General features: G+C 38.9%; 2 protein-coding genes across 2 annotated transcripts in view; one reads left to right on the top strand and one right to left on the bottom strand.

The window, feature by feature from the left end:
* Window positions 1-19,244, top strand: part of CPA6 (carboxypeptidase A6) — a 359,247-nt gene that overhangs the window by 56,906 nt on the left and 283,097 nt on the right. The gene's annotated exons all lie outside the window — the stretch shown is intronic.
* Window positions 1-19,244, bottom strand: part of PREX2 (phosphatidylinositol-3,4,5-trisphosphate dependent Rac exchange factor 2) — a 180,681-nt gene that overhangs the window by 17,916 nt on the left and 143,521 nt on the right. Inside the window, 2 exon segments of the mRNA XM_074577220.1 lie at window positions 6,387-6,577; window positions 8,633-8,699. Of these exon segments, the coding sequence (XP_074433321.1) occupies window positions 6,387-6,577; window positions 8,633-8,699 (258 nt within the window).

The following is a 19,244-nucleotide window of genomic DNA, read 5'->3' as shown; positions in this document are numbered from 1 at the left end:
AAGGGGACTTCTGCCATGTATCCATTAAGCATCAGCATGCACAGGCTTCTTTCACGAGAGGCACCGCTGTGATTACGTAGTTGCACAAACCTCAAAATAAATACATCCCAACTCCTGTATCAGGCATGCATCCGCCATTCCACGGTAGGATATTCAAACCCAGATCTACCAGGTATTTTCAAACACAAGCTACCAACAAAGTTCTGACTTGCTAAAGTAGATGGCATGAACTTATCAAACTAGAGAATCAGCCTTGGGAGGTAAGTATACATTAGCCATATTTCGGACCTAAACTTGGTTAATGACTTCTTTTGTAGTTTACGAATATAGTTTTAATCAGGTTTATTAGATGCAATATTAGTAATTTTCAATCCAGAAGCATGAAACATGCAGCAGGTAATGATGGCTTTTTTTCTTGTAGTTTACTTGGAAGATTACTATCATCCAATCTGTTTCTAGAAATTAAATGCGACTTCTACCTTTTCTAAAACAGAAAGCTTTTCAAAGAACGATGAAAAAACTCAACAAAAACAGCACTTCTTTTCACTGTACATCTGCCAGTGCACAGAGCATCTTTTTAGAAACATTCTTCTTTTAAGATCTTGCCACCTTTAATCAGCTGGAAATGTTGCAAGGAGGCACTTCCACCATTAAATATTCTTTTTTTGATGAAAGACCAACATTTTCAAAAGGTCCAAAGTATCCTATGCCTTTTGTTTGCTCAATCTCAGTCATACTTGCAAAAACAAACAAACAAAAAAATCTAAAGTCAACTGAAACCCCGGCCATTATCTCTTGTTCTGCATAGAAAGTCTTTCACATTAAAAGCTTCTTCCCATGTAAAGAAACAATTAAATCTGCTGGAAAATTGCAGTTTACTTCCTGTCTTATAATAGTTCAGGTTATCCACTTAACTCTCTTCCACCTCAGAATTTAAAGAAGATTTGGATAAGTTTTTAATGTCAGACGGTTTGAGAGGATCTTTTGGGGTTTTCTTTTTGTTTTGTTTTGGTTTGGTTTTTTGTAACGTAGCAGTTTTTGTAAGGAAGAATCAGATTCTCCCAAAGACCTGGACTGCAGATAAGGTGATGCTGCAGCAACTGAAGCATGACAGGATGATTCTACAGAGCAAGGTGATGGAGTTGTGTGTCAACCCTGCTACTAAATGTCTATCCTGGTCCATCATGTTAAAAGGAATCCAAATAGAAAAAAAAAGAACACCTTAAAATCCATACTAGTGACAAGTTAGATCCATCTTATCTGTCTCAGTGCGCTTTATGCACTTCTCTGCATTTTCAGATTGCATTTAAAAAAAAAAAATACAGTGCCTCAGAATTTAAATATGCAAGAGAACTCTAAGATTATAGTCCTTCACCTACATATTAAAGATGAACAAAGCAAAAACGTACCAGGTTGCCCATGAAAGGCAAATACAGAACAAAACAAAATAATCATCACTGTACAAACAACCTATTTGTGCTAAATGTCTTTTTTACATCATCTTAAGACAAATTTTCATATATTTAGCAATTACATAACTGTTTTCAAATAGTAACCAGCACAGAATGAAATACTCTACTATCCTAACTTATTTTACAAAAACAGAAGTTTGTTTATGCCTCAGCAAGTAAGGTATCACAAAAACACACTAACTGTAGACAGACATAGCAAAATTGCCTTTTAAAAAAAGAAGGGCATCTGGACTAAATGGGAAGGTAGCGGGACTAAAAGCACGGTTTAGACCAGATGGCTGGAGAGGAGCAAGGATTCGTTTTTCAGCCTGTGCTGACCTGCCTCCTCAAAGTAGTCCCATTAATCCCAGAAAGCCTTCTTATTGTGAAGATAACAGCTTGAGTACAGCTGCAAAAACTTCAAGGAGACTTTTTTTGTTGGTAGCACACAGTCGTTGAGCTCAGAACTAAATTCCTAGAGAAAATTTCTAAAATAATCTAAAAGGAAGAATTCTTACGATAGAATGTCTAAAATATAAGGTCAGAGTACCTATTTTTCACCTTGTTTCATTTGATTCACTGAAAGGGAGTTGGCCATGACGGACAGCTTATGGTGCCACTCTGCTTTGCTATGTGGAAGATGGAGCAGGTTTAGCCGGATTGCAGGAGCTGTGCCAGCGAGAGGAGACAGCGTAATCAACCCTTGGCAAAACCTGCCTCATCATTCAGCCCAGCGTCTGCCAGCCAGAACCCCACTGCTTGAAGGATGGTAACACTAAGGAGAGACTTTCTGCAGAGGAAATTAAAATTCCGAAAAGAAAATAAGCGAGGGATTTTTTTCTGGGCTTCATCAAGATTATAAAAGACTTCTTTTCTCTCAATCCTCCAGGAAATGCAAAATTTTAAATAAACTTGGGATTTGTTTCATTTGGATGCTTTAAATGATTCCTTTGAGCCTGGAAGGCCTATGGTCCCCGAATAGACTTCTGCAGATGCTGCACCTAATTTCGTTTTGGCATGGAAAGAGGCTAGGACATGTCTGTGCAGTGCAGTCTCATTCCTCTCCCTCGAGCAGGAGCTAGCATCATGATTCAATAAAATTTAAAAGTGCCTTTCATCACCTCCATTTGTGCAGAGTGACTGCAACTTCAAACGGAACGAATACAAGTAAAGAAAGCAGAGCATTGTTTACAGGGTGACAGCTGATTGGCAGGCAGAAATATAATTATGGATGATAAAAAAGGGAAAACAGAAATGCAAACTATTGATTTCTTGGACTAATTTAGAGCTGTGTTCCTGGTGTTGATCAAGAAGGCACGTTTGCTTATGATAATCCGAGGAGACTTTGTAGTATTCATATGTCACTTAGGACAGTAAAGGGTAAAGGGACTTATTTTTCCCCTTCCTTGTTTTTATGGTGATGGAAATATATTTGAAAAGAACTGCTATCTGAAATAGATATAGGATTTCAGGCTCTAATGTAAATTGGTAAACATATTGTCGTAATAAAAATCAAAGCAAAGCAATCACCAGCAATTCAAAATCCCCAGCATTATCTTGGATATAGGGATGAAAATTTGAACTCTGTCAAGCTGTTTTAGCCTACTGCAGTGTAAAAAGCAATTTAATATGGATCACAGAGAAGTCAGAAACCAAGACACTGCTGATCCAGAGATCAGCAATCACTGTCAAAGCAGACAAAGCTGCTGTTTCATAGTTCTTGGCCTCTTCTGCATTGGACTGCCACCCAGCACCTCCCTCCCAAGATATCTGGGATTTGTTTCTGGTTAGGAGGAGGGGTGGCGGACCTCCTCGCCCCCTGTCAATCCACGACACTTAAGTTGAGAAAACACAGAAAGGGCTCTCCAGTCAGTTCATTAAGAGACAGATAAATTCAGTGAGGGAAGGTTCATATATATTTTGTCTAAAGTCTATTAAATATACCTAAATTCTGACAGTTTAATGGCTTGCTCAGTTCCCACTCCCCATGAACAAAATAAAGATGCTGATCAGCAGAGCACCCTGTACTTTTCCACAGACTCTCAAAAATTCTCTCCTATTAGAGACCAACCACAGAAAATGGGCTAAAATGACGTTTTTTTTAAAAAGAAAGCATACAGGAACCTTACTCTGAGTTGTTTATTCTTCATTTTTCAGCTGGCAAGACTAATCAGTGAAGAATATATTTTCAAAGTTTAACCTGCAAGGACAATTCACATCTTTCCCCCATCTGCCTGCCTGGTAGCATCTGTAGATAATCTCAGTTTTCAACTCATTTAATATCTGTAGCACAGTGTTAAAAAACAGTTGTGAGTCCTTGGTCTGGGCCTACAAGATGTGAATTTCTGCAATTGATCGCAATCAAGCACACTTCACAGCATTTAGTTTCTAAGAACACAGAAGGCCAGATACACTGCTGAATACAACCAGAGACAAATATCCTCTCACTGAAAATCAGTAGCTTGCACTCTAAAGCACTAACTTACAATTTAAAGAGCATTATTTTGCAAGATTATCTGCCCTGATTAAATAATATTCCAACAAATAAAAGAATTAAGCCTTCAAGATTGCAGGCAACAAGCTCTATGGCTGCAGGACCTGATCACATCCAGCATCTTATTCTTTCCTCTTTTGTTCTCCTCACAGGATTTCATGGTGCTGCAAAACAGTTTCACTCTACAGATCAGCAAGGGGAGCAGGTCCACAAAAACACAGCAGAATTTAGCAGTAGAAATGTCGGGAACAAAATTCACCCAGCAAGCCTAGTAGCTGGCAACAAAGCAAGCTTTCTATCTGGGCAAAGACAATTTCAGAATGCCAAAAAAGCAGAGCCTACTTAGTGCCGGACTGCAGAGATGAGGCCCAGGGAGTCCAGAAACAGAAAAGCGCAGACAAAGTGACTTTATATGACTGAATTCTAAGGAAAGACTCCTTCATCCATCCAGTTTGTATGCACAACAGTAACTTCAGGAAACTGCTGTTAAAAAAGACTTCCTCAGCTTTTACCACTTTACAAAAAAATAATAGGACAAGAACCTATTCTAGTCTCTAAATATATGAGTTTTCTTCTGAACTTTTAGAAATTCAGGGCAAAAACTCTTTGAGTACCTATAAAATCTCAAGTAATGCGTTCCTTTTTCCTGGAGGGCCTATCTTAAAATGTCTCTGATAATGCCAAGAGCTGATGTTTCTTTCTCTGACCAGATGGTAGCCACGAAGGCCGTATGAGTGCACAAGTGAAGTAACCCTCTCTTGTACAAAAGCTCAAATGGACTCGCTGTAAAGCAGAACTAGTCTCGCTTTAGATGAAAGTGTTTTGCGCCTTTCCTTTATACAAATAAGCAATCTTGAATCCTTTAACATCTAGGTGGAAACCCACACGTAGCACATTTAAACCCGATTCCCGCTGCTCATAATATAGTCTTGAAATCCAATATATCAGTTTTCTAATATTTTGTGGTTTAAAAATATACTTAAATAGACATTTAATAGTTTATACCTTTGGCTTATCCCTAGTTTTGAGCAGAAATTTGACGAATAATTTATCTTCATCTAAGAACAGATCACGTTCAGAATCAAGCATACTAAGCCACCAAATTATTCTAAAAAAATTTATAAACTATTACACTGTGGCGTAGTAGTTTATTGGGGCTATTAAAGTTGCTCTGACTTTATTCTTAAACTATAAGAATTTTCAGCAGAAATATACTGGCAAATTCACAACTTAATCCATGAAATCATAATGAAATCCAGAGGTAGACTTTTTCAGCTTTGTAAAAAAAAAAAAAAAAAGTCCATGCTATGTAGTATTTCCACCTTTATCTGATACAGTGACTAGTGTTAAATAATACAGAGGTTTTTTGTTATTGCCTAAAATTAAGTACAGTATACAGCATGCTATATACGCTTGTATCAATGATAGAAAGTAATACAAATAGTCTGTTGCAACTTCTGTTAAAAGAAATGGCAAGCACTGTTTTTATACAATTTAATTGTGTTGGCTACATACGGAGCTTTTCCTGGTTTTCATGCCTGGTAGCTGCAATTAAGGTTATGACACTTACTTCCCCCCCAAAGCACTTTAAAAGAAGGATTTTCATAGATCAAAAACTAAGGAACATATTTTTAACATTGCTACCTGTAATTCGCAGTTTGGAATTCTTACCAAAATGCAGATATTTAGCATCAGATTGTTTGGGGTTTTTTTTGGCTGCTGGGTTTTTCCCCCCCCCTCTACAAATGTATTCTTTGCTTTTTTGGTATAATGTACAGAAATGTTGTAATCTGGCCAGCTAGAACGTAAACATATTTCTGCCTTTGATTAATATCATTACGTACTAGAGAGCTCTATAATGACGCTATCGTCATACCTACATATGTCTGTTGAAATCTCTTAGTGTTGATGACAAAGATTGGTTGATTATAGCTCAGTTCATATTTTGCTACTGTATTAATGACAGCAACTGTTCTGCAGGCTGAACTTCTGGTCATCCTAAGCCACACCTGCAAAAATGCGCCTCTCTCCTGTTTTGTTTTTTTCCTTGAAACAAGCTCTACTACAATTCCCCCCAGCTTACAAAGCAAATAAAAATTTCAGCATTTCTTGCCTGTATTAAGAGTTTAATATAGTATGTGTTATTCACCTAGGAAACCTTCCTTTTTCTGCTTTAGCAATTAAGATTTCTGCCTTTTTCTGACTGGAATGAGGAACAATCCATTACAAGTGCACAGACTAAAATCGTACTGCTCATTTCTGTCGATCACTGCAAATGCAATTCTAGAATTTCACCACAGATCTTTCAAGTGTGTTAGATATTTAGTCTAAGATGTTAGATATTTAGTGTTAGACCTCTCTATAAATAAAAAGCAGCAGTCTCCAACCTGCAATGACTGAGTGACTGACTGAAACAAAGGGAGGAAAAGAAATTGTCATACCGGTGAACTCCACTGTTGCACATAATGATGTGACAAGCTCCAAGCCTGCTACAGAGTTCGGAAGACACTGAAAGCAATCCAACTCCGGAAGCACTGCACGCAGTGTACGCGCAGGCAGCAGTGCGCTTGGATCGGATAAAGGACCCGATCAGTCGGTAAAGTTCATCCAAGCAATTGAGAGGCCTCATCAGCTGCAAGAGAGGAAGAGAGAGTGAGATATTTAAATATTTGCTACTGGGAGCACACGAAATGCTCTTTTAGAGCAGATGGAGCAGCAGGGCTGGTGGAGAAAGCCGAAGCCAACTTCCACAACATAAATACAGAGCACACAGTCTTCCGTTACATGACCTATGACAACTTTTTCAAACTTTTGAATTCTTACCATCACTGACTGTTTCCTTCCCAGTCCTGTCTACAGAAGTGTTTTTCACTTCAATAGACTGAATAGACCCATCAGTGCCATTCCCATTAATGGTACTGGCAAAGAAGGGAAGCCATGAAGAGGCAACCTAGAACTGTACGCGTATACAGGAGGGATGCCAAGACTGGTTAATTGACTTGCTGAGAAAATCAGCTTATCATTAAGACAACACTGTCCTTTATTTATGCAAATGTCTAGTTCCTAATCCTGACTAACAACATGGAAAAAGAAAAGTGAACAGAAGTGACAAAAACATACTACAAAACAAGAACAGTTAACTTTGTAGTGTGACTTAAAATAATCTCAGCATTATCGTACAGAAAATAAATGAACTGCCCAGTAAAGAAGGCAGCTTCAAGTGGAAGGCTGCTTTCAAAGAGGGACTTCCAAGAGTGGTCTAGCAATGATAAACATCATCTCATGGTGCTTAGTGTAAAGGAGACATTCACAAGACAGTTTTGCAGACCTCATAACTCCAAATTCCCCATTCTCGTTATTCCAGAAACACTTAAAGATTCCAGCAAAACCCCTCGCTACTGAAAGAATAAATCTTTTGAAAGACAGGTTCATTCCCTAAAGGGCAATTAGGGAAATGGCAGCCTCACTTGCTCCTATATGAAGCTTACTTCATTGGAAAGCATAGAGGTCAAGTAAATCAATTATAACATCCAGCATATTTAAACCTGGGCACAAACAGATTTAACTTCGTTTAGGTCCTATTGGTTTAACTTGCATCCATTTAAGTTGATTCTAGCTGGTGCCATTTACTAGTGCAGAGCTATGGAGTGCAGAGCAAAAGGCACACACAAACAGATCACGCACTCTTAGCTGGCTCCAATTGCAAATAAATGCATGAGCTTAACCTAGCATCCCTTGGTCAGATCTGGATTATGATATGCTTTTATCTTGCCCTTGAACTTTTCACTGAAATAGATAGGGAACAGGTTTAGGGGTAACATGCACTTCACCTAGAGCTAAATGTCTTCTGCTGCACCTGTGACTGCTTAGAAAGTTCCATTGTGGACTCACCAAGGAAGGAGAGGCACAGGCACATGTCCTCGTCCCTCACGTGCAGTCCAGCATGGATCCAAGAAAGAGGAACTATCAGTCTGTTAACACACACGCTGGATGATACTGACATAAAATTTTAGTCTGTCATAGTGCTCAGCTGGTGATCGCTGTATTTCTCAAGGCACAGTAGCTCGATCACTTCTGAAGGCAGTGTAGGCAAGACCATAGGAACTTCTTTTTTCCCCTCTATTGGGCTGCAATATGGGCATTAACTCTCCAACAATGGGAGAGAGCATTAAATGAATTTTCATAGCCCCTGGGATCTCTCATCACGGAGGTTTAAAGACAGATGAAGGCATTTGAAGAAAGCCTAAATGAGGAGGTTCAGAAGAAAGCCTTCTGAGCAGGATGCTGAAGGAGTATTTAATTTGGAACAGCGCTTCCAGTTTTCAGAACAAAGAACTTCCGCCTGCACCTGCTCTCCCTTCGCCCTACACTTCCACTGCCAACGTGCTCCTGGAGCAATTGCATTGCTCTGACAGCACGGTGAAAGAGGAAAGCTACGGTTCCCCCTCTCAAATACAGTGATGCCCCTCAAGCCACACCTTTTGATACAGAACCAGATGGCACCACGTACCCCTAAAACCCAGGTGAGACAAAATGCTGCAAGAGAGCTCCTCCTTTCCCTACCTCCCACCCCAGCTTTAAATAATTCATTTTTTTTCAATGGAATTAAGAAAGGTTCAGGAAAGGATTACAATAACACAATGTGTAACATGCAAAGTTTAATTAGGTACTTAACATTTTTATTTACCTTATCTATATAAGCCGCTTTAGATGTTGAATTTGGAGGCAGGTTTGATTTGTCCAGGTAGAATGCCCTGAAAGAATAAACAGAATAAGGCAAAAATGGAATATATGTGACTATTCTTAGACATCATCCTAAAGTTGGAATTTCCCCCCCCCCCCCCCCCGAACTTCATGCTAAGAGAGGATCAAGGAACAATACACGGGTAAATAGGCACTATCACACTTTCTTTTAAAGTAATAAGGAACATCTTTCATTCTGGAGACAAAAACTGTCCCTCTGCCCTTTGACAGTACAGTGCAAAATTTTAATGTCTAGTTAGTAGAAAAACTGGACCTGAAAATGATTTTCACCAAAGCTATCCATGAAAAGGTTTGTGGCAACAGTCTAGATGTTAATAGTGACTTTGGGAAACTTGGCATTTGAACAGTGCCTGAGTCTCACGCGCTACAAGCTTTTTTATATTAGCTGTATGTAACTGCAATAATGTAAAGCCAGAATCCCAAACATGAAGCACAGCACTGACACAGGAAACATACACAAGCTCACAATATACAAAGAAACCACCACGCAAAAATGCTACAAGGGGCAAATATGCATCATACAAGAAAAATGGCATTTGCAATGTGTTTGCTCATGCATGTGTGTGCAAATAAAAAACAAACTGCCTTTCTTTAAACTTCTTTGTACACATTTCTTTGAAAATAAATTAGTGCATGAAAGGAAAAGCCAAAGTAAACTGTCATTTGCCTGCAGAACACAAATGTGATAGAGAAAGCATACTTACTGTATCACAATTATCTATTGTGTACTAAAGCTCATCAACCCACATTCTCCCAGCTCCTTTTATACCCTTTCGATTATCAATGAATAGTACTAGAAAAAGTTCCTATAAAACGGAGAAATGCAACATGCGTTGTTTTCAAAGACAAAGGTTGGCTAATTTCTGCGTGGCACAAAGGAGGGCTTCTATGCTATCCCTTCTCTCTTAACCCAGGAAAATCTCCCTTATTCAACACCAGAGAGGAAGAGTTTTAGCAAAGAGCACACAGGAAGCACGGAGCTCTTCTCCTGTCTCTTTCAACTCAGGAACCCTAAAGGAATTTTTTTTTCTTTCTACCTTCTAAGTAAATTAATTGCTTACCACAGATGAGCTATCATAAAACATCTCACAGGCAGAGGAAATATCTTACATATCTCTGTGATAAGATCAGTTTCTCTGCCTCTGCAGCATCGCTTAAGAAAAAAAAATAATAAATTATTGTCCCTGCCCATGGCAGGGGGGTTGAATCAGATCATTTTAAAGGTCCCTTCCAACCCAAACCCTTCTGTGATTCTCTGATAACAAAACTCATTCTGCTGCTTGAAAAGCTCCAAAAACCTGCTGGGGCAGCTAAAAATAGAAACACCTGGTAGGCTTTCCTGCCTGAGTGAGGCATTCAGTGAGAACCAGGCAACAGCTAACTGCAGCAGTTCTGGCCAAGGCTGAAATAAAACAAAACAAGAAAAATCCCACTCAACTAGAGAACGCGTAGGGGGAAAAAAAAATACAACAAAAACCCCACAACCCAAAAAACCCCAAACAAACCAACAACCAACCAGTTTCTCCAGAGGAAACCTCAAGGCATCACTACGACCCAGCTCCACCGCCTGTGTGCAAGGAGCAGACCTTACTGAAGGTCACAGCTGAGCCACGACCCAGGCTGGAACTATGGAGTGTGGGAACTAAATCTCAGTGGCAATAAAATACGAAAATAAACACTGAAAGGAATGCATCCTTGCATCCTAGCTGTAAAATGACAGGATCACCTGGATCCTCCAGTCATGAAAACATTCATTCATATAACATACACGGGTACAAACTGCTCTCTCCCTTTTTTTATGATTTTATCCATGAGTGAAGTTATTCTCATTGTTACGTAGTTGCAGGGCAGGGGTACAGACTGCAGATTTGAATAGCCTCTTATTCTTCAATAATCTGGAATAACTGAGTTGATAAAAAAATCCATCCACCTTTAACTCTAAGTAGATTTTGCTTCCCATAGCTTTGCAGTTTGGAAAAGCACCTTCTCCCAAACTTAAGGTTTGAATTAATCCCCTCGGAAAGCACAGTAAAGCTAATCTAGTTCTGTTACTCCATTAAGCCTGTTGCACGATCCAGAATGTACTCTGAGTCAAAGGAAGCTGGAGACTATTGGAAGGAAAAGAGGTTTGCAGAGAAAATTACTCATAAATCACTTTGAGTGGCCACAGCGCATAAAAGCTACCTCGGCAGCAACAGACCAACCTTTTTCTTTGTTAGCAAAGCTAAAAAACAAAGCATCACCCTGCCATCCACTGAACATTATCAGACTGAAAGCTTTTATTGTTTTTTTCCTGCCATGCTACAGGAAAATCTGCTTCATTCAGAGTCTGTTCAGCACTCCTTTCTCTTTGGACTGTTATTTCCGCAAATTCGGCTGCATTAAATGAAACCAGAAACCAAATATAGAACAGTACACACATTAATGGAGTACACAGAAAATAATCAACTCGGGGTACAAAATGAAGCAACATGGACTCTAGAATGGGATATACAATTATAGGAATTACTCCATTAATTCAGTCAATTATTCATTAACCTAAAGAACAAACAAAAATCAGCCATACACAACATTAATTTTAAACATCAAAATATCCTGTTACAAATGAAACTATTTCCCCCCCCCACAATCAGATAACACTCCCAGATGTTTCTCAAGTGCTTTATTTTTATTGCTTTTCATAAAAAGTGTCTTCAGTATTTTACAGAACATGACAAACTGTGGACAGCATATAAATTTCCAAAGCACTTCACTTAATTACTAAATGCTTGTTAAGGTCCTTAATCATATTTTATGGGAAAAGTTAATGGCAATCTTGGCATGGTGCCCAATATAGACAATATTTTCTAATCCATTTGAAATGCACAAGAATGAAATCATAGTTCTTTGTCTGTAAATGTGATGCTGGTTCTGCTTCTAAAGGTCTTGCAATTTCTCTAAACTGTAGCAGAAAAGCTGCTCTTTAAGAAAAGGTAGAAAAATCCAATAGGCATTAAAACTACAGGGGGTTATTGCTGTGTTCCACTATTGTAAGATATCCCCTATGTAAAAATGTCAAACATTTAGACAAGCATCTCAAGGAAAACTTGCACTGGTAACAAACATCTTAGGGTACAAAAAGAAAAATCTACCACGAGATTAATGTTTTCCCAGAACTTGAGTACAAGGGAGATGCAGAAGCATTGATGTTTTCTTAGTGAAGCATTTTACAGGGTACCCTCCAAAATTGACCTGAACATGTAAAATCCTGAAAATTTGAAATATTGAAAATTGAACCCTAAGGAGCCTCCAAACCTGTAGAGACGCATGTTCCTGAGTAACTTTGTACATGCAAATAATTCAAGGAAAGCCAAGTTTCTAATCTTACTCTTAGCTTGTTCTTCCAGGAAGTCCACAGGGTTATCCTAGATGCCGATCATCTTTTCTTTGAAATACAAGGATAGTAAAGAAGTGATTGGAGTGGCTGAGGGTGGGAGGACAGGTAATTGGGTTATGGCATTCAATAAAGGCAAGTTGCTCTAGGAAGACTTTGCTTTGATGTTATAGCGAAGAAGAATTTAGTCTTTTATATTTTCTTCATCAATGTGCTATACATATAAATAAATTCATACTGCCTTCAACAGAAGGATGGAAATGTATTTTAATTCTACTTGATTTTTCAATCCTTTGGTCACAAGATCATGTAGATAAGTATGGTCAACTCCTGAAAGGAGGTTGTAGCAAGGTGGGGGTCAGTCTTTTCTCCCAAGTGACAAGCAATAGGATCAGAAGAAACGGCCTCAAGTAGCACCAGGGGAGGTTTAGATTGGATATTAGGCAAAATTTCTTCACCGAAAGGGTTATCAAGCATTGAAACAGGCTGTCCAGGGAAGTGGTTGAGTCACCATCCCTGGAGGTCTTTAAAAGTTGTGTAGATGTGGCACTTAGGGACATGGCTTAGTGGTAGACTTGGCAGTGCTAGGTTAACAGTTGAACTCAATGATCTTAAGGGTCTTTTCCAACCTAAATGATTTACGATTCCTGGCTTACTCCATGCACAAAGTGACAAATCAGCTTTTGACGATCTCTACTATAAGTTTAAGCAAACAGAACTGAGGACTGTAAGGTAAGACGAGCACAATACACAGAGAAAAGTGGAGAATAATTAGATTCAGTTATGCACAGTAATACCTACAAGTGGGGAGGGGTGTTAAGAAAATTTCAAGACCTGAAACTTAGGGGGTTTCTTGTCAACTGTCTGCTTTAGTGAAATAGACTGGGAGCATACCTGGGACACAGACTTTCAACACTGTAAAACTGAATTCCTAAGACTGGGCTCTTAAACAGGGGGAATGATTCTTCAGAGTGCTCCTCATGTTCTTGCAAGCCTGCAACACCTGGCTAAACTACTGGTCTCCCACCAATTTAAACTCTCTCCAGTCTGTGAAGAGGGCATGTTGAGAAATTGGTGTTAGGATGAATACAAGTATCTGAGGCGCAAACCAGCAGGCACATCACAGCCTTACTCTTGTTATAAACACACAAGCAGGGGACCATAGAAACGTGAGGACAGAAAGGCATGGATGAAAAAAAAAAAAAAAGGGAAAAAAATACCATGTAACACTGCCCACTTTTCACATGCTACATTTTAACCCCTGTTTTTCCAGGAATCTCATCTCCAGCATCTCTACCTACTTCCAAGATCACTTGAAATATCCTATTTGTGATGTGAAAGGGAAGTTCTTGGGCCACAGACCAGTTACAGCTGCCCTCCTACTTCTCCCATCATTATCCAAAAAGCCAAATCCACACTGAACCCATTAGTACTAACTAATTGCTTCCACATTTGCCTTTCAGACAATAGATGTCTCCTTTTAGGCTCCTGATATTCCAGACATGGAATACAGTGTTAAAAAAAAAAAAAAAAGACAACATGCCAAATAGTCATTGGGTGGTCAGGGTTTCTACTCCAGCTACGAGCTGTACAAGCTGCAGGCTTGGGCTGGATTCCTGTCAGGGACCAGCAGCGAAAGAAAAGTCTCCACCTCTGATCACTGCTGACACACGTTCTCCAAGTTTGCAGAGGATAAAGAAAGCAGAATGAAGCAGGTGTCCACCTCAGTGAGCAAAGACTCAGTATATATAATCTATCAAGACACGTAATTTTTCAATTTCAGAACACTACCTATAATAAATACTGATGATACTTCGTCAAAAGTCTAAAGAAACGATGAATTTAACACTCACAGAAAGAGCATAGCACTGGAAGAGAAAAAAATACAAGCTAAATTCAAGCCAGCTGGCAATATCTTTTAGACCAGCTAGACAAATTTAATTTACTTTGTCCAGGATCTCTCTATTCCCTCTCTGGTCTTGCTTCACTTAGATGCAATGAATCTTAATTTCTGTTCTACCTAAAATGCTTCTCATTAAGTTCATCAGGAGACAAATTTAGTTATTATTTCCTTGTTATGTCCTTCAGAGTGAATGCTTAATATTCAATCTCTCCTTCATAAAGATTTTGCATTTAGAGAGAGTTCAGCCACAATTATCTAGTTCATTTGGAACCAAATTTTAAAAATCTAAGAGGCATTAGATTTCCAATTATTATAGTCATATAAACTACACGATACATTTGTGTATGTAGTATTGCAGTCCAGTTTTACTGTTGCTTTTTTAAACACAAAGCAATGTATCAAATACCTAGCGTTGAAAATAGGAAAACAGTTTTCACCTGCTTTATAAATATCCTGCTGCACTGAAAAGAAAGTATTTTCACAGAATTACTCTCTGAAACCTACAATTCTCCTTGCGTTACTCTTTTCTGAATTTGATGGCAATGACAAAAACCGTTAATGTTGCTCATTAACATGTCACTCTCTAAAGTGGCTAGACATGAGGGAAAGGAGAGCAAGACTAAAATCACAGGACAACAGCGGCACAAGGCCGAACAGCATAAGCTTCTTAACCACACGAGAAATTTGGTTTGGAAAAGCTTTCCACTGGAAACAGCGAGGGAAGGAACCTGCTGGTTTTGAGGTGGATTTTAATGCATTTATTACAGGAATTGACATAAGATCTGGTCTTTGTGATAACACAGGTATTATCTTGAGGACCCATCAGTTTGTTCCAGAGACAGACGAGCTCTTTCTTTCATAGTAATTAACTATCTCTAAGTGGATATGTCCTTTATGTCATTGTATCTCGTTTATACCAAAGCAACTATTAGAGAATTTTAGTTCAGCCTGAAGCCATGAGTGCCATCACATCTATTTTCTGCTTTGACTAAATTATACAGGATATGGAAAACATCAGCCTGCCAAGAAGCCTGCAGCTTGAGAGGCTGCTGTGCGCATATACATGCGTGTATAAATAAAAAAGATGTTATATTCCTCAGACAGATTTTGTTCCACGCTTGCATAAATCCTAGAGACAGAAATAGTTTCCTTTTCTTGTTTTTTTTAAAAATGAAAGGAAACAAGCAAACCCAACAACATACCTGAATAAAGAATTAAATTAAATTTGCCATCATTCTGTGGAGGACTACTTATACCATAAAATAAATACAGGGGGCTTCAGACAGAGAAACTGTTTGAAGTTACATTGTAAATGAAACACTTTAAAATGACAAATATTACAGTCAGCGTAATCAAATGTTCAATGTAATGAGGGTAGTTAGCTAAATCATTTGTCATTAGATTCACTGATTATAATTGCTTCCTTAGCTTAACAGACTTGCATTTACCTCCTAAAATGATACCCAAGAAAGCAGCAACATAGGGGGAAAAAAAAAAACCACCACAAAAAACGGCCTTTTCCCTTTACTGCTTGCTTTAATTTTTCTTCTATTACGGTTGTACAACAGGCTACAAAAGTAGCTGCCAATAACCTTGGACACAGCTGACTTCAAAGAATAGTTCCAAATCACACAGAATGGTAGGCAGGAAGGAAGGAACATTTTTTCCAGACTTTCTTTGTCTACTGATGCACAGGCAAGTTAATTACTATACAGTGGTAATTAGCACCCACACCAGTGGCGGGGACGGACAGCAATCCTCAGCTGTCTTTCCCACAGCATGATCCTATCTTTGGAGTGAAGAAATGGGTCATTATATAGTCAGGGGTGTCACAAGAAAGTGCCATGCTGGGGATAAAAGAAAAGCTATGTGAAAGTAGAGCTCTCCTAACCTCACCTTCATCTATTACTTTGCTTATTTCCCTCTGAATATTCCCAGTCCAAGCCACCATAACATCAGTAACCAAATTTTAAAGGTGTTTAGATATCTAAATGCAAGCACAGGTGCTGAAGAGGCATTAAAAAAGCTTACAAATCTAAAAGCCAGTGATTTCACTAATTTCTCATCAGCTAAAAATTATCTGCATAGACAGTTTTGGAATCCAAACAAGTGTATTGATGTGCAGTTTTTGGCACCTATAATCCACCACAGCTTGCTCTTGCAGTCAACAATGTGCAGTGAAGCATATTGCAGAGACCCAGAAGTCTTGGTACAGCCATAGCCCTGCACCCCACTGAAGGGCCTGTGCCCTGAACATCCTCTCTGCCTTCGAGATACAGCCCTCACGTGCACAGACACATCCAGGAAAACACTCTTAAAGAGCAGATGTGGCTGGACTTTTCTGACCAAGAAGCTAACCAGGAGCACCTGTAGAAAATTGCGTTTTAATAGAATGTCACAGGAGGGTGCGAATTTTTTCTCAGAAAAAATTCTCCGAAAAAAAAAGACTAATGTGATAAAATGTTAAATAATCAGAGTGAAAGAAAGACTGGAAGAGCAAGCTCCCTTACTACTTTAGACTGAAAGTGTCAGCCAGGGCCATCAAGTCCAAATCTCTGACAACTTGGACAAAGATTACAGAAGTTGTCATTCCTACACTCATCAAGACCCATTTTTTAAAATAGCTTACTTTTTGCAAGAAGCTCATCAAAAGCCCGTTTCTCTGAGGATTAAAACTGTTCTAATAGCCAACTAAATGTTTTATCTTCGAGTCATTATTGAATCCAAGGACTGGCTGAATTATGGCCGTTCAGCCAACCTGTCTGTCAGGCTCTGTCCCAGCTGAAAGAGCTGGGACTCTTTAGCCTGGAGAAGAGAAGGTTGAGGGGGGACCTGATTAATGTTTACAAGTATCTAAAGGGTGGGTTTAAAGAGGACGGAGCCAGGCTCTTTTCATTGGTTCCCAGCGACAGGATAAGGGGCAATGGGCACAAGCTAGAACATAGGAAGTTCCGTTCAAATACACGGAAAAACTTCTTTACAGTGAGGGTGCCAGAGCACTGGAACAGGCTGCCCAGGGAGGTTGTGGAGTCCCCTTCTCTGGAGATTTTCAAGACCCGCCTGGATGCAGCCCTGAGGGATGTGCTTTAGGCAATCCTGCTCTAGCAGGGGAGTTGGACTAGATGATCTCTAGAGGTCCCTTCCAACTCTGAAGATTCCGTGATTCTGTGATTCTGACAGGCCTCCGTTGCAACCAATCTTTTGTTCACAGTAATGACCATAAGATTTATTTCTATGCAACGTAGTAATAACTACCACGCTGAATCTCACTCTGCAGGAAAGAGACCTTTCTCAAATATAAAAAAATCATACTCAAAGGGCAGAAAGTATTTTAACTAAATAATTCTTAAAGCAGTAATGCTTCAAAAATTACAATTAAAGTTTACCCTTATGCTTTTACAATTATACAACTGAAGATTTTACTTAAATCAACCAAGTAAATACAGCGCATTTATGAGTTTTCATTATTCTCATCAGCATTTGTAGTAGTTGTGGATTCAAACACCCCTGCGCTGTTGAAGCAGAATGGTCTCTGGTATCTGCAAAAGCAAAAGGACTGATTCAGGATGGAAAACCCCTATTCAAACAGCAAGGAGTACCAAAGGAAGATGATGGGGAAAAGTGGAGAACACTGCAGGCAGGAGAATACAGAACAGGCTCACGTAACACTAGCCTCTGTACTAGTCAGATACGCAGGTTCTTTCTGGTCCTCTTCTAAATTAGAAGACAACTGCTGAGCTATCACACAAGTAGTAATTAAGATCTTTAAAATCTTTGCTGACCTAATTACTTTCACTTGGTTGTACTGCATGTTTCTCATTAGCGAACAATTTGACGAGGTTAGATTTACATTGCTGGCAACTACTAGCACCAGCTCAACTTGCAAACAGAATTTGAGCATAACTTTCTTTTCCTTATCAGTATCAGAAAAACAGAATTGGTCAACTACATAAATAAGCGCAATCTGGCTAACTGTGAAAAAGAAAGCATAATTGTGGGCCCGATACTGAAGAACTCCCAGCAGTTTCAGAAATTTCATAAACTAGGTATTTGTTGTTTGGGTTTTTTTAAATAACATCTTTATTCTGATAAAGGACTTCCTACATGTTGCTGGGGTAGGGGATGTTACCACAGGAATTGTAGAAAAACTGAAATTCAGCTGGCCTTAGAATAAAAGTTCCCTTGTATTATTAATTAGATTCAAATAGATAGGGTTAAGTCTATTACAGAAGATGGAGGGACGTTCGTTCCATTTCACAGAAGCATGAAATTCTATAACCGATTTTCAACTGTCTTTCACGCATTCTCATAAAAATGATAATCTTATCATTACTATTTCATAGTTGAAGTAGTATTTGCAAAAGCCCCAAAGCAAGAACCATGAAAGACAGAAGCTCTTATGATGCTCAAATCAGTGTCAAAGAGGACAATTTTGCACCTGGATTTATTGTATCACTTCTGATACTGTGGAAAAGCTGGTCACAGTTCCAGTAAAATTTTGCAGTAAATGAATTTTGCAGTAAAAGCAAGGATTCAGCTTCTTGACTTTATATGATGGATAAAGGACATCCTTCTTGAAATCCGCTAAAAACTTTCTAATGTATCTTTCGATTCATTCAAATAAATTGTTTTTACATGATTTATTTTAAGGCACACATCAGTACCAGACTTGTCACCCAAAAGACACCACATTACTGAAAAACGTTCTATGTACTGAAACTTTAACAAGACTTTGCCACAAGAAATTAAGAGGTATGTGAGCAAAGGCAGTACTCATTTTTAGTTTTACTGTCTTGCTTGGGTACATCCCAAGTTAGGCCAACATCTCTGTTTGTAAGTGGGACCATACACAAGAAAATGGTCTCATCTGTTTCATGTTATTAGAGCAAGGCTATCTAAATGCATCAGGAATAGGGAAGCTGAACTTGATCAAGAGGTCTCATGAACGGATGGCTTGGCCGCAGTGTCACTGCCAACCAGTGGTTTCATTCACAGTAGTGCCCATCCTCTTCTCCCACTACTTTTTCCTTTGCTATTGCTCCCATTTGCTTTCTGCTGCTGTAGTGATAGAGAGATTATGAGATGGTCATCAGGTGGTCATTTCACTAGCAAGCAATGCATTCCTTTTCTATGGAGAAAGAATGGTATATGGATTGTGTCTTGGATGACTTATTTTATTACAGATTAGGTGGTTCTGCACAGAGCATTTCTTCCATGTGAAGAGTTTAAGATAGTATTATTGCACTTGAGTATGTTTCT

The sequence above is a fragment of the Larus michahellis genome, chromosome 2 (genome assembly GCF_964199755.1).
Source record: "Larus michahellis chromosome 2, bLarMic1.1, whole genome shotgun sequence".
In the NCBI taxonomy this organism is placed as follows: Eukaryota; Metazoa; Chordata; class Aves; order Charadriiformes; family Laridae; genus Larus; species Larus michahellis.
The sequence above is the reverse complement of the archived record's forward strand: the minus strand, read 5'-3'. Positions and strand labels throughout refer to the sequence as shown.